Genomic DNA, 23,933 nt, shown 5'->3' on the forward strand with positions numbered 1-23,933 from the left:
ATATGTTTAAAAAAGACTTCATAAATTCTGGTTACATATTTATATAAAAAAGACAGAAGAATATATACAAATATCTTGCTGAAAAAGTTGAGTGCCTAACTTTTGCTCTTAGTATGCTATAAAAACAATTTTCAGATGCATCCAACTACAGAGACTGATTGTTATTTTCCTTAAAACCTTGAAAAAGTGGACAATATATCATCCAAAACAACTGAAAGTTCCTGAATAAAGCATATAGGCTGTAGTTGTATTGTTGGTCATTATGATTAGAACATGTATCAATCAATAAAATAGTATTACTAAACCTCTAATAAAAGAAAACACTCGCAGCACTTGTTTATAAAATGAAGAGAGTATGATGATGGAATTATGACACCATTGTTATTACATAACAACAAGTAGAGAAGACAAGGTGGAGGGATAAAGTAACGAATGTTAGAGTATGGGATGGGTTACCGCAGATTTTCTTAATTGGACCTGAATACAGCCTCACTGAGCCAGGAGTCAACTGCGCAACAGTGTGTGTGTGTGTGTGTGTGTGTGTGTGTGTGTGTGTGCGTGCGCCCGTGTGTTTTGTCAGAAGTATGATGCTGCTGGAGAGACTGTGAAATTTTGTCAAACAGATGGGTTAAGGTCAGTCAGCAGGAAAAAAGTCCACGTGTCGGTCAGATTAGAATCGGGCCGGCAGAGCGACCATGCTGGAGCGCGCGCGCGCCCAGCGTCCGTCTCATTGATTTGAATGAGTGCTGACACATCCACGCAGTCAGCGGAGGCACGCGGCTCAGAGCGCAGCGCGAGGGCCAGCTGAAGAGAAGAGCGGGCACAAGTGATGCGTTTACGGGACGTTGGCACTGTGTTTGTACTGTGAAACCTGAGCAGCAGCAGAAGCAGCAGCAGTGTGGAGCTGAACAGCGGGACTGCGTTTGGATAATATGTCTCTGCTGAAACAGCGGGGGAGAGAGCTCGAGCGTTTCGACGGACTGTCTCTCATTTACTGGTACGTGACAGGTGAACACGTGTGGGTGCAGCCAGCGCGCGGGGGTTCTGCTCTGGGGAAACAGATACAAAACTTGATTACAAAGTTTGGAAATGATATGTTGCCTTAAACACGACTGAAGACCTTTAATCAATAGGTTCACACATAGCTTAAATAAGACGCTAAACACTCTATCAAGCGCAGAACAGTGAAATACATAACAGGTGGAGCATTTACAAGTGCGCATTATTTAGAATTACCAGACGTCCTTTAATGATGATTTTCAATATCCTTACTGTTGTATGTGTGTGTATGTGTGTGTGTGTGTGCGTGTGTGTGTGTGTTTAGTTCTGCAAAATGTTCATGTTTCTAAAATACACATTTTCTATTAATTGATAATATGTAAGTGGTGTACGTGCGTGTTGTGAGTGATGGTGATGGCCTGACATTCATCTGAGGTTTTCTGACTCTGAAGAGATATTTAACACGTGCTAAATGCTGCATTTATTTACTCTTTTTTGCCTAATTTTGAATTTCATTTTCATTACAAAAAAAAAAGAAAAAGAAAAAGGATCATTTTTTAGCAGAACTGTGTTATAGTCTAAATCAGCTGTGATTGTAATACCTGTTATTTTCACCTGTGTCCATAACCAATCAATGTAAACCCTACAGATTAAGCAATTGAATAAGTAACATTAATGTACAGTGAGGCATAGTATAGTTAGTGTATTATAAAGCACAGCAGGATGAAACCTTTTATTCTGTGGCATTTTAACATTACATTGACACAATTAAGCACAAAGAAATGACAATGAATTATTTATTTATACATTTTTGCACATTATTGAAATCCCACGTGTTATTTCATGGCACACTGTTAAGGAACACATTGAGAATACATTTAATACTGTATAAAGCATCACTTGCCACAGAAAATAATACACTTTTAAAATAAATAAGAATGACATGCTAATGATCCCATGGTAAAAAAAAAAGTGCAGTTTGGAGAGAGTGAGTTCATGTTGTGCTTGTGTTTTGTCCCAAGGGGAGGAGTCAGTCAGCTAAATGTAGGTGCTGAGTGGACTGTTGGGGTTGGGTCAGTTGGGAGCGCTTAAAGGCGAGCTTAGGGGGAGGTGATGTAACACTGCTGGGTGCCCCCCTCTCTGGATGACACCTGTCTTTTGCCAGCGGGCTCTCTTCCACAAACAACACCACCCCCCTTTAAAGTTTCCCTCATGATTCTCTCCTCCCAGAAGTTACCAGAGCTCTGGGACTACTTTCTGATTTACGTTTCAGGAGCCCTAGAGTTTAATCCTGACAGCCGAGACGTAGACCTGGGACTGTTTCCTCTCAGGATGAACCCCACCATTAAGAGCAGGTAGGTGTGATGCAGGCAGAGACAGGATCAGAGGGTTTTGGAGAGATGTTGAATAGTCTGCTGTGGTTCATGAGAGATGAGAGACTGCTGCTTCATATTGCTGTCAGGAGAGAGTTCGGTTTGTCTGGGTTGCTTAGAGATCAGTTGTGACGAGTGTCGGAATGAAACCTGACTTTTAATGGATTCGATAAGGTGTCGCTCACCGGTAGAGTTGAGTAATGTCAAAAAAAGGAGAATGCATGTGAATTTACATGGATCTTTTTTCACTTTTAGGTGGTGAGTCCTAAATTTGTGACTTTGCATATTTTAAAATGTGTGCTGTTTTACAAGAATACTTACAGGAAGTAGTTCTTGCAGGAGAAACTAGTTTGTTGAGTTTGAGCTTGACTGAATATGGTTCATGGTTTGTCCTCCAGTAGTAATCTATGGTAAGCTGTGGTTGATTTGTTCTCATGTGGTTGTTTGCTTGTGGTAGTGCTTATATAATGACTTTTTGTAATCATTACTTTATTGACACTTTGCATCCATACATCACCATATAATATATATACAGGTATTGTATACAATTCTCATTAGTTTAAGACTGTTGTATGTCTCTGAATAGTCCTTTACAGAGATAAATAATACACAGTGATGTAGATGTAAAGTGTCAGAGAGCTTCTTTTTTTAAGGAAATAGTCATAAAAATCAAACAAAAAAACAAACAGGTAAAAATCTAAAACAGTTAACAGTCGGGAGCGATCTTTCTACAGCAGTATTACACCATTTCATAAATGTCCACTGTAATTTCCATCCATGCACTTAGATTTGGGCTTTCTTAGGACAACCATTTCCTGGTACGAGTCTTTTTATTTGCCACCAGCAGAGCATTTATTCAGTATTCTCTTTTTGGCAATTCTTCATGTATAGAGCCAAAGTACATTATCTTAATTTCCAGAGTTATATAATGCTTAAAAAGAACTCATAGAGCATTATGTATCCTTTTCATATAGTCTTTAATCACAGGACAGTCCCAGAAAACATCATGGTTTGCATTTCCTTCTTTTTTGCATTCTTTTGATAATTATGACAAATGTTCTCTATGTGTACTCAATGAGCCACTAGGTGCTTCCCCTGCAGACTGATCAATAATTGAAAGTGTCAGTCTGTGGTCTGATGTTTGAGATTTTATTTGAGGATGGTATTATTCAGTAACATATATATTCTCATGATTCATGACAGACAGTGAGGTTACTTTTAAACTTGTAGTGTGGTCCGGTCATCCATTGCTGCCTTTTAGTTCTGTTCTGCCTTATATTCACACTGACAAACAAAGACAAAGCTGCAAGTGTGAAGGGATGGACTGACAAGGTTCTGGTGATCATCAGTGATACATGCATACACACACTTCCTGTGACTGACAGGCTCCATGACGTATTATCTTCTCTGGTGTAACTTAGAGCTCATGATGAAAGAAGTGATTATTGGAACTCATATGTTATAAATAATGATGGACAGCATCACAGTGTACATAGTTATTATGTAGTGGCTGTGTTTTTAATGAGGAACAGTTAGAATCCATAAAGAGTGCGACACAAGCTCAACACTTGTCACCTTTTCTGCACTCTTGTACTGATTGGAAAATGTGTAGCCATGGTTACCAAACCATCTTACATGATTACAGATTTATAGTTTGATTTTAAACTGATTTTGATATACTTTAGTAATTGCAAGTGCAAAGAATTACTTCTTTCTACCTTCAATTCCACTTTTCCTCATTTAGGATTCTTTAGTGACCTTCTGCACTGTGAAACACCTGCACAGTGATACATGGAGCCATTGTCATACACAGGATTGTAGATATACTGAGGTCCAAAAAATGAGTGTGCCAGGGTTTGAGGAAATGGCCCCCTGAAAAAATGTTAATTTACCAGCAAAAACTTGGATAAGAAGCATAAGATAAGCATGACATAGCTTCTAACCATATCTGCAGACAGTAACATACATTATCTGTAAAGGAGTGATACATGAGAATCAGGTTAAAGCTCGGAAGGAAATGCTGAGACCCAGCAAGAATTTGGAGGGGGAAAAACAAAAATTCCAACATTGCTAAAAGCCTTCTACTACACTGATATTTAAGCCAAGGATATTTCTACTCCAACTTTACATTGTAGTGGAATTTGCTTTTAACCCAGATTTGTTTTGGTGTAATTAAAATGATGTTTGACCTACTTATTTTAGAGAAGGCAGAACTTCTCCTCTTCTGTTAGTGCTTTATTTTTCCACTTGGCTGGATCATGTAGAAAGGCGTCTGTTTGACTGACATCTCTCTCTCTCTCTCTCTCTCTCTCTCTCTCTCTCTCTCTCTCTCTCTCTCTCTCTCTCTCTCTCTCTCTCTCTCTCTCTCTCTCTCTCTCTCTCTCTCTCTCTCTCTCTCTCGTCATCTTTCTTCCTCAGCATTGCTCTACTTGTCTGGTGTCTCTCTCTCATTTTCCTGACTGTCTCCTGTGCTCTTTTGGTCTTTTTTCTATCTATAACCTGCTGTCTCTCTCTCATATCCTCTTATCTTCTTGTCTATTTGCATTCAACATTATAGATAGATAATGTTAGATAAAACCAAATAAGGTTAAATAGAAATAATTATTAAAGCAAAGTAAATAAACAATAACATCAATATCTTAACATATCGTAATCAGAGGCTTTTTCTGACTATTTTCTGATATTATAAAGTCAAAAATTTGCGAGGAAGAAAACTCACAAATTTATGAGAAATACAAAGTCTTTTCAAAGTACGGATGCTTGGAATATTATTAGATATTTAGTGACTACTTACTGCTAAACCCAACTGAAAAGTACATATTTGATCAGTTCTTCCATGACAGGCGTAATGCATGACAAGTGACAATGTGACCTCTTGGCAGAATAAAACACTTTTTTCACAGTTTTTTTCATTTTGTGAGTTTTTTTTCCTCGCTAATTTGTGACTTTATAATATCAGAGAATATCCAAGTTTTTTTCTGGAAAATGTACGACTTTAATCTCAGAAATGTCTCAAAATATTACCCTTCCTCCTCCAGGTCAGTATTTTTGTTTAGTTTTGTTACATATATGGCTCTAATACGCTGTCGTAGTTACACATGTACAGAAATGAAATGTCCCTAGAGCAAGGTTAAGCTAGCCAGCTAGCATAAAATGTAATGGATGGTCATTGTTTGTAGCCTGACTGCACAGCTGTTTGTCAAATCATGTCTGGGGATGAATAATAAAGTCCACAAGAAAAATGTTGGATGTTGGAAAATGCTGTGTGGAACAATATCCACCTGCAACACACACACACACACACACACACACACACACACACACACACACACACACACGGAAGCACTGCTCAGGCAATGAAGTGAGTGATCTCTGTATAAAAATCTTTGCTGCATCATTTTAAGCAGTTATTTCTCTGTTATTATTATATACATTGGGAACCATAGCAGTGTGCAGAGCTCAGGGACCTGTATCCTGTATCCTGTATTCTGTATGTACCATGAATCACACACTGCTGCTGCCAGCATGGATCAAACAGGATGCTGAGACAGTGAGACAGACAGCGCACTGCTAAATGCAAACACTGTTCTTTTTCTATCTCTGTCTCTTCTACTTGTGTTTCACATTTAGCTTTTGGCTCTATAGATGCTCAGGCTACACAAAAACATCACGCTATTATTGGCCATTTGTTATATTCCTGCCTGAGACTACAGTATGATTGTTTTTTGCTTCAGGAGGATTTGACTCAACAGTCATAGGAAATCTGGCTCAGCCTGCCAGATGAGAAATATCCCCCCTCACATTGGAACAGAACTAAATACAGATGTGACAGAGGCTGGTCAGAAGTTTTGATAATTAGCTGGAGAAGTCAGAGGAGCTGGAAGAACAGTAGAATGGAGGGAGGTGAGGGAGGTCAGACTGGAGGATGGGTTTGGGATCAGATGCTCTTCATGCAGATGTGAATCAGTGACTCTTCTTATCTCTGGCTGGATTAACAGTAACATTATACCCCAAATTTTCTGCATTACAGTTTACAGACCAACTTCCTGGCAGGACATTTCTTACTGATTTCAATCCCTTTAAATCAAAAGTTGGCACATATGGATGTGGTAATAAGATCATTAACACTGAGCTGTATGATGACAGCTGCGCCTCTGATTCAAATCACAACATGCTGCTCCTGTTACAACAAACACTACACACATAGATTCATATTCATACAGAGGAGCTGTGATGCCTCCTTGAAGTTTAGGCAAATAAAGTGTTGGCTATTCAAACAGTGCCCAAAAAGTGAAAAGTTGGTATAGTGATTAACTGACAACAGAGTGAAAATGTTTTAGCATAGAGTTTGTATTTCACTTTTATCTTCATAATAATGATATTGTTATAATTGGAGAGGTTCCGTATAAATTTAGTTTCAAATACATTTTTAAAAACCTTTAGATACTGTTCAGAGTCAGATTTGAGCCTGAAATTTGACATCCTCCCCTAATGTGACGCAGAGTATATATACCTGTATAAAAAAGAAAGAAATATATTTGACACATTCATCGAAAATTTGAAGAATTTTTGATAATTCATTGGAGTATTTTTGTTCTGTAACATTAGACCATAATATAGTGTTTTCCATATAGTTTTTTAAACTCCCTCTGCTCTCTGAAAGCTTCATTAAGGATAAATCATGTTTATTTGTGATTGTTGAGGTCTTTATGAATGATATGTGCTTCATAAGTTTGGTATAGAGACTAATTATGTGAGGAAATACTGTGATGGGTGAGAATATGAACAGTATGTGAGGGTTATAGGAAAAAAAATCCTCTTTATTCTCAAGATCTATAATTTTGTCAACTTTTCCCAAACTAACCTTGGTCAGAATCTCACAGATAACAGCTTTTTTTTATTTGACTTGGTGTCCTTGAGTAAATCTGAACCAAAGCTGTGACAGTGGTTCAGGTGTGACTGGATACACTGTGACAGCTTATTTACTTGACTCCTGTCCTGTGGAATTCAGGCCTCTGGTGGCAACAAGCATCACTTTAGTCCTGCTGTGACAGATGAAAACAACATGCTCTCATTAAGTCACCTGGCCTTAACATCTGCCACTGTCCTATCTGGGACATGTTATTATGATATGCCTCCCTGTTCGTTCAAGGGCATTATTGCAGAAATGTAGGAGAAGAATGCAGCCTGGCAGTATAGAGGAGTGCAAAAACTGCTTTTTCATTCATTTATTTTTTACCTCACTCATGCTGTTTTTTCTCTGCTGCTGCAATTGCATAACCTAACCTCTGGGACTGTCTTAGTGAAAGGGTAGGGGGCAGTCCTGCATGCTCTCTATAGAGAAGCTTAGAAATGCTATTTATCAGAGGTGGGGAAGTTAAGCAGGCATGCCTTTGTCAAACCAACCAGTCAGACATCATCCCTGTAGTCTTTCCTCTTGTAAAATTGAAGAATAGCATTAAAAACAAACCTAATGAAGCATATGTTTTATCTTTCTGCAGCTTTATATGAAAACAAAGTTTGATAAGCCAATAAGATCAGATTTATGCTTTATCAAAAGTTATCAGAGTTCCTCTTTTGAAAGTGAATTTGTTTGTTTGTTGATCTCTGGTCCAAGTTTCAAAAACTGCATTTTTTTTTGTGACCATTTTTAAAATTTCATTTTCCAATTGGACTACACATGCAACACAGGGCAACCAGACAGTACACTTAAGGCCCATTTATGCTCAACATACGTACGAAAATGTATCCGTCCTTTTCAAACAATGTAACCGTCACTGCTCACATACTTCCATGTGTCCTTTAAGTTGGCATAGATGTTAACCAATACATCCACCAGGGGGCAGCGCAGAGTCAAAAGTTTATGACAACAACAAACTCAAAAACAAACATGGCTACTGTGGAGGAGATATTGATAATGTACCTCTTGCATAAAAGACAAAAACGATTTAAAGTTTCTAACCAACTCGCACAACCTTTCCTCAAAAAGTTCCGCCATTGTTATTTCTTCTTCGTGTCTCACTAGGGCTACGTATCGGGTAGTGACAGCAACACTGTCCCCCCATGGTTTCCGGTGGTACTGCTCTGGTTGTAAGCTAAGGTCTGTAAGCTTTATGGAAACGTGCAGAAATACGGACGAAATGAACACAGAGCACGGACAGAAGGCTCTGTCTGTATCCGAATGTGTATTTAATATTGAGCATAAATGGGCCTGTACAACATGCATAAGTAATATAGTCATGCACATATGACTGTGTCATATGTTTATACAGTCTGTAGCCATGAAGGGCAATGAAGGGATTTAAGAATGGGGAACAGGATCCTCTAAGGCAGGGGTGTCAAACTCATTTTCACCAAGGGCCACATCAGTATAATGGTTGCCCTCAAAGGGCCACATGTAACGGTAAGACAGTATAAATGTAACTAAATGTAATGTAAAATAAATGTAACTACTCCTTAATGTTAAATAACTCTGAATGTATTACTTATTGTTTTTTGGAAGGCTAACTTTGGCATACTTCTTTATGGAAATAACCATAAATACAAAAGTTATACAAGATAAGATACACTCACAAATACTAAAAGGTAAATTATAAAGAGTAGAAACACTTCTAATATAAATTAAATAAAGAATCCAATTATCACAAATGATATCATATTGCTAATAAAAAACACAGTAATAAAAGTAAATTGCACAAATCCTGTATCACATAAATACACAAGTAGAACAAAATATAAATTGAGTTATAATTTGTTAGTGTGACTCATTTTACTTTTGGCATCATTAGGCTTCCATAGCTGCGCTAGATTCCTCCGCTCCTCCTACTTCAGACTCAGTGTAGAGACCTGAGGTTAACCTTCTCCTCTCCTCATCTTATACTTCTGACTGAGATCTTCTCAGCAGGTAGAAGCTGCAACAAGCTTAATGATCCACACGTGACATTATAAAAAGAAGACATGACGTGCAAATGAGCGATAGAAAACCAATTGTCTTTCTTTTTTTTGGGTGCACCCCTTAATTATAGCTTAGCGAGACAAAATTCACTTTGACGAGAAATATCATCTCGCGAGATCTCGTCACACCCGTAATGGGCATGAATTGTGGGAAATGTAATTTATGGTCAATGCACGCTTTTGACTTAGTTATTTTAAGACAATCAGACCTTTTAAGTTCTCTTGTTGAGTTTGACACATGTGCTCTAATGCAATGAGTAAACACATAAACCTATAATAACAAAGAGACAGTATGTTTAGAAATGTCTGAAAATGATTTTGTATGAGTCAAAAATATGTCTCATTAAAGTCCGTGTAAAGTAAGAATAAATAAGTGTTCTGAGTTTGACATACCACAGAAAAGTGTGTTGTTAACCACCCTGCCAAATTTGAATGATTAAAAAAATCGCCAAATATATGAAATTATGCTTCAAAGTTGTGTAAAAATCAGCCTCTTTCTCTGCTACCAAACGCTATGGGAGGTCCCGCCGAGTTCACTGAAACCCCGCCCCCTACCAAATGTCATCTGTCAATCAAAGTTACCACCTCTACCAGAAACATGGTCTGAGAGCTTTGTGCTGCTAACTCAGCAATTAGCTCGGCGGCTAGCTCAGCGGCTAACTCGGCGGCTATCTCAGCTGCTAGCTCGGCAGCTAACTCAGCTAATTGGCTAACTAGATTGTAGTAGTAGTAGTGTGTGCTGAATGTATTTATACCTCTACAGCAGCAGGGGTGGGTTTATGCTAATCAGACCCCCCCCCCCCCACTAAATCCTGAACACAGAAATGTTGAAACACAGTTTGTGAAGCCTAGCTCCACAATTCAAATCTAAATGGTTGAAATGCTTTTTACATCTTTTTTAGAAATACATTTATGACCTATTTAATGTGTTTAGAAGAAAATGTCTGAATTCACTTTACACTGTCTTTAAGTATAAAGATGTAACTTCAGTGTGTAGTATAATAAGACTCTTTTATTCTTATAGTGATTACAAGTCTCAGTCTTCTTAGGTGTGCCTCTTCCAGCTGTGCACACCTGCAAAAGTGCAGTCAGTCTAATTCCGATCCACTCATCCTCTGTCAGACTGGATTAGGATCATTATGAACTCTTATCTTTAGGTCTCTCCATAGATTCTTAGTGGAGTTCAAGTCTGGGTTACTCAGTGACATTCAGAGATCTGTCCGGAAGCCTCTTGACAAGCTACTTTTGTGTCATTATGTTGAAATGTAAATCTTTGCACCAGCTTTTAGTTTTGTATTTGGCTTCATTCATGGTTCCTTCAATTCTGACCCAACCACTACAACCATAGTGATTGTTGCCATTTTATTTCACTTCACTCCTTCAGCTTGACACTGTGTTCATGTTAGATGTGTGGTTGGAAGTTATTTTCTTCTTTTTGCCCTTCATCATTTTCAGTCAACACAGGAGCTACACAATCAATACTTGTTGCAATTTTTGTGGCCATTTTTCTGTTTCAGGTTCGCTGTGTAGTTATTATACATTCGGTTCCCATTTTAACTGTCTGGTCAATTATCATCAATAAGCACAACACCAGACCTCTGTGGAAATTGTAATGTTGTGTACTTCCTCTTTCCCCCTGACTGGCAAAGAAACACTGTTGAAATTGTTCCAAAAACAATCAGGAGGCCTTCAGTGAATCAAATCTGTTAAAGTGTTTTGATTGGCTGTAATTCCTGTCACTGTTTGTTAAGAGTTTTAATTTGCCTGTGCCTGTGTCCTAAAATGATTGTTGATCTTGAAGAAGGCCTGAGGACTGAAACGTTATCTACATAAATGAATATGGAGCTAGAGTCTGGAACATTTTTTCTAGTTTTAAGTCTACTTAGTGATCAGAATCACAACAACCATTGGTGTGTGTTGTGTCTTTTGTCATAACTCTTTATAAGGCACTTATTGAAATACTTAATAATGTTATTTTTATGTTGCAAATCAAGGTCAATGAAGTTACCATATATAAAACTCCACATGGTTGTAGAACCTCACAGAGAGGCATGGGGAGGATATTTTGGATGTTTATGGAAGTTATCAAATACAGTCACAGGCCCGATAAAGGGATAACAAGACTGTTGGTATGAAACACGCTGGTGATTAAAAATGAACCCCAACCTTAACCGTAATGTAATGTGTAATGTGTAATGTGTAGTGGTTTACAGACACCTTTCTTTGAATAATACACATATTTTACTGTCAACAGGATTTCTTCAATGTCAGTAGAAAGTAGTTCCAATAAAAACTATTGACAGTGAGGTCTGTGGATTATACAGAGTACATGTCACTCTTTAATTTCACTCTTTAATTTGTATTTGTATTCAAGGCTGCTAATATCACTAATTTCCTTTACCTCGACTGTATCTCCAACAATATTCAGCAATGCAGATGTAGATGGTGAAAATAAGCCTGTGATTTTATTGAACTAACCCATTAGTCCCACCACAAGTATAACATATCTACAGTTTGTCATCATAAGATGCTCTTTGCAAAATGTATGTTACATTTATGTACTCTATTACATAGGGCTGGGCAACTAATCGAAAAATGATTGAAACCGACATTTAGAAACTCTGATGGACTTAATCTTGCTCATGTCAAGTAATGGTGGTGTTCACTGTTGCCATGACAGCAAAGGTTGCACATCTTTAAGGAATTTGAAAACTTGTCTCCAGTGATCATTTGAACCCAAACCATGATCTTTACATAGTTCTAATCAAGTAAACTAGACATTAACCACAGCTTAGTCACACCTTAAAACATCTTTATTTTCACTCCCTAAAGATACTCATGTGTGAGGGCAGCAGTGGAAAATACTAAACTAAAGAAACTGTGAAAATACATCATTGTTCATCAAGGGTGGAGATAATCCTTCATTAATCATAATCAAGGTTAAAAGTTCCATTAATCGTGATTTTGATTTTTGCCATAATTGCCCAGCCCTACTATTTCACCATGCTATAATAATCCAAGCAGTATTCATTATCTATAGTATGGATATTTATTTGGCTTCCTCTGTCATATGGATCATGAACCTTACATTTGGTTTGAAATCTGTTGTGACTGTTGGATGGAAATGTTTCTGGATGCCTCTCAGCGTTAGATGTCCTTGTGTAGCTGTCCATTAAATTCTGCAGACTCTTAACAGACACTGTGAGAATCAGCTCCATTCTTCCCTGTCAGGTAAAATCAATGAGCAGTAAAGAGATTCCAATTCACTCCTTATCGACCTCTCTCGTTCCCCCGTTCCGCTGGTGACCATCGATCTGCTGGGAATGACTTCATTGGATTTGATTTTCTCTCCACCTTTAATGTGGATCCTGAAGTAAAACGCTGACTGGATTTAGCCCCAGGGGGAATTTTGTTGTTGCTGATTTTTTCTCTCTGCCCCTCAACCTATTGATGTTTCCTCTCTTGTGTAGCTGACTGGTCTGTTGTGTCTATTTAGGAGTGTCAAAGGTGTCAGCCACTTGACCTGTTCTTGTTTCTTCATTAGAAGTGAGAGGATGTGTGCCCTAACAGCTGTAATTAGCTGACACCAGCTCAATGCCTTTCATTCAACTGAAGGCTAATTAAGTCATTGAGAGGGCCTTCACTCATGCATTTTAATGTCCATGTTGCCAATAGGATGTGGCAGCTTAGAAGTCAATTCTTTTGTTTTTGTTTGTATTTGAAGTCGTTTAAAAAAGGCAGGTTTTTGAATAATTTACAAATTTATGATACAGTCACTTGTAACTCTTTTATTTCAGAGTTAGGTCTTGATGTGAAAAGTGCAGTGTGTAGGATTTACTGATATTTAGTTATTTAGATATTTAGTGAGGTTGAACACATAAATACCTCCTCCCTCAACCTTCTCTTCCAAGGATGGTCGCAATGAAACAAGAAAGGCCAGAGTTTAGTTAGTCTGTCCATGGAAGAGGAGATTATACACATATTTAAAACATACTTAAGTAAATTATATTCCATTTCTGCCAAGTCTGATCCATTAGATGCCATACTGCACCTTTCAAATTCTACATACTGCACCTTTAACCTCTTAACGCACGCTGTTCCGTCTATGGGACGGACCGGAGGTTGGGAGGTAGTGACAAGTTCTTCTGAATGTTTTAAACACCAACCCTTAAACACATATATTCATGCCGTACATTGTTAGAAAGCTTAGATTCTCCTGATTCATTCAAGACCACTCACGACTTATATGGTTGCTCACAGCCGTAATAGTATTAGCGATTAGCTCGGCTAGCCACTCAGCTAAGTAAGAAAAGCTATAATGCTACATACCTTCAAAGTCTTCCCTTTATCCACAACGATCATCTTATGACTCAGGACTTTCTGTACAGCTCGCCAAGTATCCATTCTTGTGAAATATGAAATCCGTTTCCATAAAACTGAAATACTTTCCTCAATATGTCAACATGTATTTAGTCCAACACGTAACGTAATAACACAAATAACAAACCATATACGGTCCGTTTACGTCATTCCCTGACCTGCATGTCCATCTCAGAGTACACGTGACTAGATTTTTACGACCGTGAGGCTCTTCTGCTTCTGACGACACCACACACAAGCCAATCGGTGTTTAGGATTAGGCAGTACATGTATCCAAAGCCAATGAGGACATGTGACCGACGACAACGTGGCTTTGATTGACAGCTGTTCCAGCCTATGGAAATATTCGGTGAAATGAGGTTGATAACCTTTTAGCCAATAGTCAGAGGTTTCCAACGGTGTATGACACTAAGCTATTAAGTTTGGCTGTCCATAAACAAACTCCAAGCGTAACCGGCGTGCGCCCTGTGCGTAAAAGAGTTGAACCATATATCATTACGCACTCGGCATTTTGGTACACGGTTGGTTCTTCTTCGACTTGACATATGACTTATCGCAAAATAAACAGATAGATAGATAGGCAGTTAGTCAGATAGTTAGTCAGTCAGTCAGATAGATAGATAAGTAGAGTGTTTCCTTTCCAATGATACCAGACACATCTCTGAGTCTCAAACTATGTGGGATCTGTGCTGCTCACAACTTGGGCATGTCGTTTAGACAAATAATAAAATAGGGGCGTGTGTTAAGAGGTTAAGTGTGTATTTTGGTAAAATCATGAGGTAGTGTCAAATTGAGATACTACCAACCCACTTAAAATACATTTTGATCTCAATATTTCAATGATCTAACACCTCAGCAGTAAATCAGGCCTGATGGATATCATAATATTTCTAATATAATGCATCTGTGTTTGTATTGGCCAGCTGCGTGAATTTGCAGAGAAAACTTTAACAGAAGAACTGTGACTGTTGCTGTCTTGTTTGAATGAACCAAAATGAAATTAAGATTTACAATGTCCCTTTGGTAAATGTTGCCCATCCTCAGTAAACATTACACAGTTTTCTGTACTGTTGCGCCAACATCCAGTATCATACAAGCCATGTCCCATTTAAGGTGTTGTACTCTTCAGAGACTGTGTTCTGTCAGGATGACAGCTCAAATCATAGCTCTTTTTCCACAACAGCAACCTAACAAAAAGACTCGAGTCAAGTAGAACAATGTTTGGATAGAGCCAGCTTCATTGTATTAATACCAACCCTACCTAACATTAGTGGGAAATGCAGTAACATAAGAAACACTGACAATCAGTTTGCACTGACTAATGGCAGCAAAACATGTCAAATGAGAATATTCAGAATATTCATTGTGTATTGAAACAAACATCAATACAGAGCTTATTTTTAACATATGTGTCTGCCAGGTTTACTGTGTTGTAAATGCACAGCGTTAAACCTCTGGAGGCTACTGTAGCATACATATTACCACGTGAATAACTGCTGTGATACATTAAAGATTGCTCTGGATCACATGTATATAGTACATTTATTCTTTATTGTATATAGTATTTGGAGATTGTTTTTATTGTATGTAATATTTTATTTTTTCTAATCACTCTTAAAGAATACTGTTGTGTCAATTTTGAATTTCTCTCTAGTGGGATCAATAAAGTTCCCCTAAAGCCCTAAAGCCTATATAATATCAAACAGTGTAAAATGAAGCAGCGTATTTGGGATTGATTGTAGTTACATTGTGTATCTCAAGTCTTCAGATTTCAAGCGTGGTTTCTCTGTTCATCACATCACTCCTGCTTTACCCTCCCTCTGATCCGATTACATGGCGGTGTAAAAAAAAAAAAAGTGAAGGTACTCACAGGAAATTAAACAGAGCAACTACAATCTCTAATGCATGTTGTCTCCTCTCAACACATATCCATCCAGCTTGCTTTTAATTTTAGAATTGTTTATTAATAAACTCTAGATTTTTTTTAATTGAGGTGAGCAAGGACACAATACAAATAACCTTTCAGCACCTTTCACAAATTCAATTACATAGAATTTAGTCTGCTTCAATTGTTTAAGCCACTAACTTACAATCACATTCAGCTGTCATCAAATGAATGATATTATCCTCACCCATGCACACATTTCATACATACCCCTAAACCCCCGAAATATAGAGAGACACAATTACTCACATATGCAGACACACACACACACATACACACACTCGATAAGAAAGAGCAAACAAAAAAAGATGTGGTTCCTTTGATTTTATAGAATAAACTTTTGATTCTTATAATGTCACAATGTTACAATTGCATTTAGCTGACAAGTTTATCCAAAGAGACGTACATCTGAGAGTTAATACAACACAAGGAAGAGACCAACATGAGTGTCATATAGGTTGAAGTCTGATAGGACTTAGATGCCAACAGGCAGAGCACAGATGTAATGCATAGTGAATAGAATGCATTGGTCTTTAGCTTTTTCTTATGATGATGGTGTAGTAACACCAGACACCTTTCAGAGTGTAATGAGCGAGAGGAAACACCTTAAAGATTGTCTTAAGTGAATTCAGATATTTTCTTCTAAACACATTAAATAGGTCATAAATGTATTTCTAAAAAAGGTGTAAAAAGCATTTCAACCATTTAGATTTGAATTGTGGAGCTAGGCTTCACAAACTGTGTTTCAACATTTCTGTGTTCAGGATTTAGTGGGCGGGTCTGAAAATCATAAACCCGCCCCTGCTGCTGTAGAGGTAGAAATACATTCAGCACACACTACTACTACTACAGTCTACAGTTAGCCAGTTAGCTGAGTTAGCCGCCAAGTTAGCCCCCAAGCTAGCTGCCAAGCTAGCCACCGAGCTAGCCGCCGAGTTAGCAGCAGAAAGTTCTCAAGAGTAGCATCCATGTTTCCGCTAGAGGTGGTGATTTTGATTGACAGGTGACACTTGGTAGGGGGCGGGCTTTCAGAAGACTCGGTGGGCACTCCCACAGCTTTTGGGAGCAGAGAAAGAGACTGATTTTTACCCAACTTTGAAGCCTAATTTCATATATTTGGCGATTTTTTTAATCATTCAAATTTGGCAGGGTGGTTAACAACACACTTTTCTGTGGTATGTCAAACTCAGAACACATATTTATTCTTACTTTACGCGTACTTTAAAGAAGAAACAGGAGCTGTTTGAATTGCTGTTTTGTAAGCCAGGGTCATGGTCTTTGAATTTGATGCAGGCAGTACTGAGAGCCAGTAGAGAGGGGGGGGGGGGGGGGCATTTTCTGTTTTGGTCCAACCATGACACCAAATCTGGATCATCTGCAGAGGCTTGATGTACATATGGGGATGCCTACCTGTAAGGAGTTGCAGTAGCCAATATGTGCTATTGCAAAAAGTTTGTACCAGGAATTGTGCTGCCTGCTCACACAATTAAGGCCTAATCTTGCTGTTGTTGTGCAAAGCAAATGGACCTCAAGCAATCAAAGCCATGTGAACCTTACCGTTTAGTCAGTGATGAATTATGACACAAGTTCTGGGAGAGTTGGGCTGGTTTGATTGAGTTGATTCTTGATTCTTCCAAACATCTTCAGGAGGGAAACTACTTCTTTTAGTTCTCAAAGCTTTAATATTTTAAAATGTGCTAATCCCTTGCAGACGCTAATGTTTGATGGCTGGCTGCTATCTCTTACTTAAGTCAGTGAAACTTCTGAATGGGGGCTGACTTGAGGACAATGTACGTCATAATCCTTTTTGTCTGAGATCCTTTTAGAAATGTGTTGTTCCTCAGTTAATACAGGGAAGGTCAAGAGTACATGAGAGTCACACTGTAGAACGCATCATCGTTTTCCTCCTCGTCTTCTACATCAAACGACAACATTCTCACAGATTACAACTAAATAAATCAACTTTGAAAATGAACACAGGCAGAGGAAACCTTGATAAAACAATCTCTTCTAATCATCTGTATAGTAACACACTGTGTTTTTTTATCCTTGAAATATGCAAAAGCTGAAAGAGACTTGTTAAGATGTTTTAATTAATATTTCAGAGGAAGGAGAAGTCTTTGATAATTTTGTTTTGCTTGTTTATCTATACAAAAGGCCAAAGAGGCCACAGGTTTAATTATTTTGGATTCTCAAGATCACAGAATAATTATTTTTTTGATGACAACATCATTATTATTACCAACTGCAGCTGCAACCCATGAAAATGCAATCCCTTTAATATCTCTGAATTATTCCTATAGAAAATCACTTTGTACAGTATAACCAATAGAGACATAGAACCCTGTTATATCTCTATAATATCTGTTTTTCCCTCTCTCATGCTGTTATCAACCACTATCTGATTTCAAATGGATTTAATAGCAGCTCGACTTTTGAAGTCATGTTAAAATGATCACATAACCTAACACATAATAAAAGCAGCAGTGTATTTAAATGGCTGTGTAACTAACTGTGGACTTTGTGACCACTGTTAGCGCTGTGGAGCAGTGTTTTGATGAGCGCGTCCCCTCTGCTAGCACAAGGACACACATGCACGCTCCAGAGCATGTGGGTGTCACACACTCGCAATACACATCACATCCCTGGCAACAATTTCAGTTGACTGCCTGCCAAGCCATGAACACCCACGTCCTCCCAGCAGGGGGTAGCGGGGCTGAGCCGCACTCTGGTTGTCCTGCATGATATCAGGGTAAAATGAGGTCAACTTGAGATGCTTCTAACTAAATCTCTGTAGTGTGCAATCTCATTTTACTCCTTTGTTCATGTTTGTAACTGCTGATATCTTCTATTTCAACCATTTCATACTGCTTCACATGAAAAGACTTCCTTACTTCCACCATGCCAGCATGATGATAGCTCAAGGCTCAGCTCAGCACAAGCATCCTCACCCACACAGGAAAACACTGAATGTTAACAGAACTGTTTGTTAGGAAGAAAATGTCCTCATGCTGCTGGTCTCCCTGAAACCTCTACATGGAGTCCTGAAACCTCCAGAGGGAACGCTGGATGTTGTGGACCTGTTACACTCAACATGCAGTTTCCCTTCCTCTTCTATAGAGGGCAGCCTTGTAACTGCAAAGTCTTCACAATGATTGCCATCAAACAGCCCCGGTCCCAAGCACACACACACACACACACACACACACACACACACATGTGTCTGTGCGTGTGTGTGGGTCTGTGATTGGGTCTGGGCCTGTTTGATTTCTCAGTGTGGTTTGGATTATCCCATAATCTGATAACGACCAACTGTGCAGATTTAGTGATTAAAGTTCTGAGGCAAATGGTTGTTGCTATGGCTGCCAAATAGAAGAAAAGAAGAAGAGAATAAATCTGTGTGTCTGAGGAGAAAAGTGTGTGTGTGTGTGTGTGTGTGTGTGTGTGTGCGTGTGTCATTGGGGTGCTATTAATACACAGAGTAATGCTATTAGGCTATGTGTATATGAGATAATATATACAGATTTATATTCTAGTAAGACAGTGCACGCATCTGTAATAAATGCACATTATTCAGATGTATTCCTCTAAGAGAGACGCACTGCTGGCATGTTTACATGCTGATCCTACGAGTCATTTAAAGGATCATTTAGTGATTTCCTGCTGTTTAACACAATTCATTTCATTAATAAATGTCCTGCTTTCAACTGCTAAATATGGAGACTCTAAAACAAAACCTCTAATCATTTATTTTCTTAGCAGTGTTGTGATCAAAACTCAAACAATGTAATGGATTACACATTACTCCAAAAAAAGTAATTTGTTACTTTACTTATTTACTCCCTGTGGAAAGTAATTACTTGTTGTATTACTTTTGCATTACTGCTTAGCAACGCCTGCAATGTTGTTTAAAAATAATATATCAACAAATAAAATAATATCCTGACCAGTCTAATATATTATATTATATAGTCAGTTCACTATTATCGGTATATTTATACATAATAATTGAAGAAAACTGTAACACAAGTAACATCATATTTGTTTGTTTAGTAACTGTAATGTGATTACTGAATGTAGACAGTAACATGTTACAATACTGTGTTACAGATAAATGTAATGTGATTACATTTGGTTACATTGTAATGCATCACACCAACACTGTTTGATAGTCTCATTAGATTTAGCTTGAAGTCATTTATTCAGAAATCTGGGTTTTGTAAAATGACAAATACGGTATGATCCCATCTTCATTATACAATTCCACTGCAATTCAGTGAATGATAGTCAAATATGACATTATTTAAACACTCATCGAATTGTTGGAGTTGAAGCAGCTTCACCGAGAGTCATGCTCTCTGGTCACTTTTATGTAAAAGTCACTGCAGACGTTTGAAAGAAATGCTGTGAAATGAACTTACTGTAAAGGTTACAGCAGCATAATGAATGAACAGAGACACATTCTGCACTGAAACCAAGGAAATACCATGAAACAGAACATTCATTTAAGTAAAATGTGCTTCATAAATTATTAAACATAATGAATATGCTGATTTGACAATAAGGACATAAAGATCATTTAACCCCTTGCAAATGGGGCAAAGAAAGTTAAAAAGGTCATGTTACCATAATAATAATCAGACCAGCTGTGTTCCATATACAGTTTGTATTCATCTCACCTGCATTGATAAATAAATGCTGTAGATATACAGCAGCATGTGAACAATAGGAATTAAAGATTGTATGCTTGGGTAAAGTCACAATGAATAAAGTAGGCAGCAGAAATCTCTACTTAATAAATGATAAAGTAGAGCAAATGTATTAGATCATTGACTACAGAGAAGATGAGACACATGCTCACAACTGTCATTTATTATAGCTTCACTGGAAATGTTGCTTCAGTGATGGAGCTTGTGAGAGACCTTTCTGATCATTAAACCTTTCAACTCACTTTTGTTGTCCAGCAGTGATGTCACTATCCCCTGTGAGCATTAGACTCTGTAAACATGTGAATGAATGTGTGAGGAACATTAATGTAGAAGACACCTGCAGTATGTCTAAATGACATGAAGTCAGCTTTAGCAGTAGTGTTACCTACTCAGTCTTAAAATTGCCCTTTGTTCCTCTCAAACATGTTTTAGATGAGGAGGCATTACAAGTCAGCATTTTTCCCATCACATCAGATATACTGTAGCACTGCCTTCAAATCAGTCAGTAGAAAGTAGGAGTTTTCTTAGGAGTTGGTGGATAATAAACCAGAGCTAAAAGGAGACTGAATATTGGACTTACATGACTCCAAATGATGCTCTGTGTCTGCTGGACGTGTAAATAGCAACCTTTTGCTAACATGTTCACCATATCAAGTGTTATACTGTGTACATAGTATGATAAATATTAATGTTTTTTTCATCTTGTTCTGCTTCCCAAAAATGGCCAAAAATCAACAAATGCAGTTTTAACCCTTACATACTGTTCAGGGTCAGGTCTGTTCAGGGTTTTTTTTTACATTTGAAAGTTGTAAAAACACCATATACACATTTCTTTTAACTAGACATTTCCTAATGTGAGCCACCGTATTCAAAAATAGAAATACAATTATTTTTGTGTGTGTGTGTGTGTGTGTGTGTGCAGCCGATCCACATTTTTATATATGCAAATGTACAAATTTGACCTGTGTTGATTTAAAAATAATAATAATAATAATCAAAAATCTGCATTAGAACATTCTTCATATTCTATTCTATGACTGATGGGGAGAGACTAATTATGAGTCATTATGAACAGTATGTAAGACTTAAATCTTGTCAATTTATTTCATTTTGACATAAAAAATATAAATGAACAGAATCATTATGTATCCCTGCTTTAACCCAGACTCAGGCAACTCAGAATGTGACCAAATAGTAGCATGCTGGACGCATGGTGACACCCTGCAGCCTTCTGCTCTTTTGGTTTTGGGTTTAAAGCGCCCTTCAGTTCTTCAAAGCATCTTCCAACGATGCTTTGAAGAACTGCTAAGCTTCTCTAGGTATTAGATTTTTTTTTAATGTGGGATTTCATATGTTATGTAATCCAGCAGCTGATCAAAGTAAACACAAGTCACCAAAATCAAATGCTCATTGAGAGAACTTCAGATTGGATTGTCTTCTTTTTTTTTAAAAACACGTAAATAAGCTAAACCATTCAAACATGTATGACAGAGAAAAGAAGCTGCTGATGAAGTGAATGTAAGGCTTATGGTCCTGGGTGAGAGAGTCATGTCCTTTTTAAAGGCTGTCAGGATGATGAAAGAAACAAACTGCAACTCAAGTGATTCCTTTGGCTCACAAATAATAATGTCGACATTGAACATAAATGTATGAAGCAGTAGTGTAGTAGTAGCAAGTGTTCCTCTGATCACTGCTGCAGGAGGACACTTTGAAACATTGTATATTCTATTCATGCCATTAATTCATGTAGCTGCCTCTTAATGTAGTAGATTTGTGGAATTCAAATAGGGAAGGAAATGGAATGATGCATGTATGTGCTGGACATTATGCATCACAGAAGAAAAAAGCCAGTCAGTATTACAGTCAGTTAACCTCGTTCAAATCTTTTATATTAAAACAATGTGAGGTGATGAATCCTCTCAGCTCACGTTTGATTGGCTGTGCTATAAACAGTTAAACCAGTTGTACTTCAGTTGCATTTATAACAAGATAAGCTGCTTAAAGAACAACTTAACACTTTCACAGATCACTGCTGTGATCAATCAATCAATCAGTCAATCAATCTATATCTAAACTTAAATCTTTTATATAGCTCCAAATCACAACAAGAGTCATGTCAAACACTGCAGCCAACCACACCCATCAGTGATGTTGCTTGTGATTAGACTTTACAACCTGCTGCCCTCAGTGATCAACATGTGTCATCTCCAACACATCTACATTATTATCATACACTTTTGTCATCAAATCATCCAGGACTGAAATTAGGATTATTTATTATTTATAAGATTTATTCACTTCAGTTGAATTTTTTCTGACTAACATACATTATTTTTGACTTTTAGAGCCAGTAATGTCATGACATTAATGACAGAGTTTCCCCTGGTTCACCCCCAGTAAGAGCTGCTAAAGAAGGGATAAGACACTGGAGGTTTTAATACACCTTAGAGACCAACACAGTGACAAGCTTATTCAGCCCTGTGTTAATCTCAACAGAACCCAGCAGGCCCAGTCACAGAATATAGATCATATAATATAGGTGTGTGTGACAGTCATGCCAATTTATTCCCTCATTATTTTGTGATCTTTTTTTAAAATTATTATTCAGCAATAAAGTTTAAATTGAATATAACAGCAAATCATAAGCATCCTCAAACATCTCTAATAATGGACATAGATTGTTCCAACATAAGATAGATAGAATAGATATTTATTGTCATTGCAAGTATACAATGACATATATGAATATATTGAGTTTGAACAGTCCAACTGCAGGATAAAAATATAAAATATAACACATAACCCTAGTACACACACACACAAGCCCAAACACATCTCACCCATACCCATGACCACAAAACTTTAAAATATGTGTTAATACTCTGAAATAAAATAAATAAATAAATAAATGTATACATAAGGGGCAATGATCATATGCATACAAATATGATGACATTTATCAACTGACTGACAAGTCTTTGCTCCTTCAGTCTTTAAAGTTTCCCCTCCTCCCTTCCCCCCTCCTGGATGGCATGCATCAGCATGATAGCAGCAGCATGATGCAGTAAAGATTAACTAGCAGACATGGTGTGAAAGAGTAGCAGTATAATATTAACCCTTTCATGCATGAATTATGATAACCTCAGTCAGGATTTCTTTCCTAATTTTTTCATTTCTCTTTAGGCATGAAAACAATTTTTTTTCTTTCACCAAATGATATAACATGACATTATAATCACATAGATCAACTGATCTATAACCAAAAGCATTACTGCAGGTTTAGTGCTGATGTATGGGATGACACACTGTGGAGGCTGAAGTGTAACTATGCATCAGAATCCTTTCATATATTAGAAAACAGCTATTGAATAGCTGTCCACTGCAGTAAGCACTATGTGTGAATGTTCTGAGAATGAATAAAGTCGTAGAAACAAATCCAAAAGATAATTCATTTATATACGTGAGCATGTAATGTTTGGTATCAGTAAAAGTAACATTGGTATCGGCTTTCAAAAACTCACATCAGTCAAACTCCACAGACACTAATGGAGCTTTCCAGAGGCAGAGAGTGAT

At 37.6% G+C, this 23,933-nt stretch overlaps 1 protein-coding gene across 1 annotated transcript in view; it reads left to right on the top strand.

Annotated features, from left to right (window-relative positions):
- Window positions 1-932: 932 nt before the first annotated feature.
- si:dkeyp-72e1.9 (syntaxin-binding protein 4) overlaps window positions 933-23,933 on the top strand; it is a 103,186-nt gene continuing 80,185 nt past the window's right edge. Inside the window, exon 1 of the mRNA XM_053338081.1 lies at window positions 933-997. Coding sequence (XP_053194056.1) covers window positions 933-997 — 65 coding nt within the window. The remainder of the gene's footprint in view (window positions 998-23,933) is intronic.

Source organism: Scomber japonicus, chromosome 18, assembly GCF_027409825.1.
Source record: "Scomber japonicus isolate fScoJap1 chromosome 18, fScoJap1.pri, whole genome shotgun sequence".
NCBI lineage: Eukaryota > Metazoa > Chordata > Actinopteri > Scombriformes > Scombridae > Scomber > Scomber japonicus.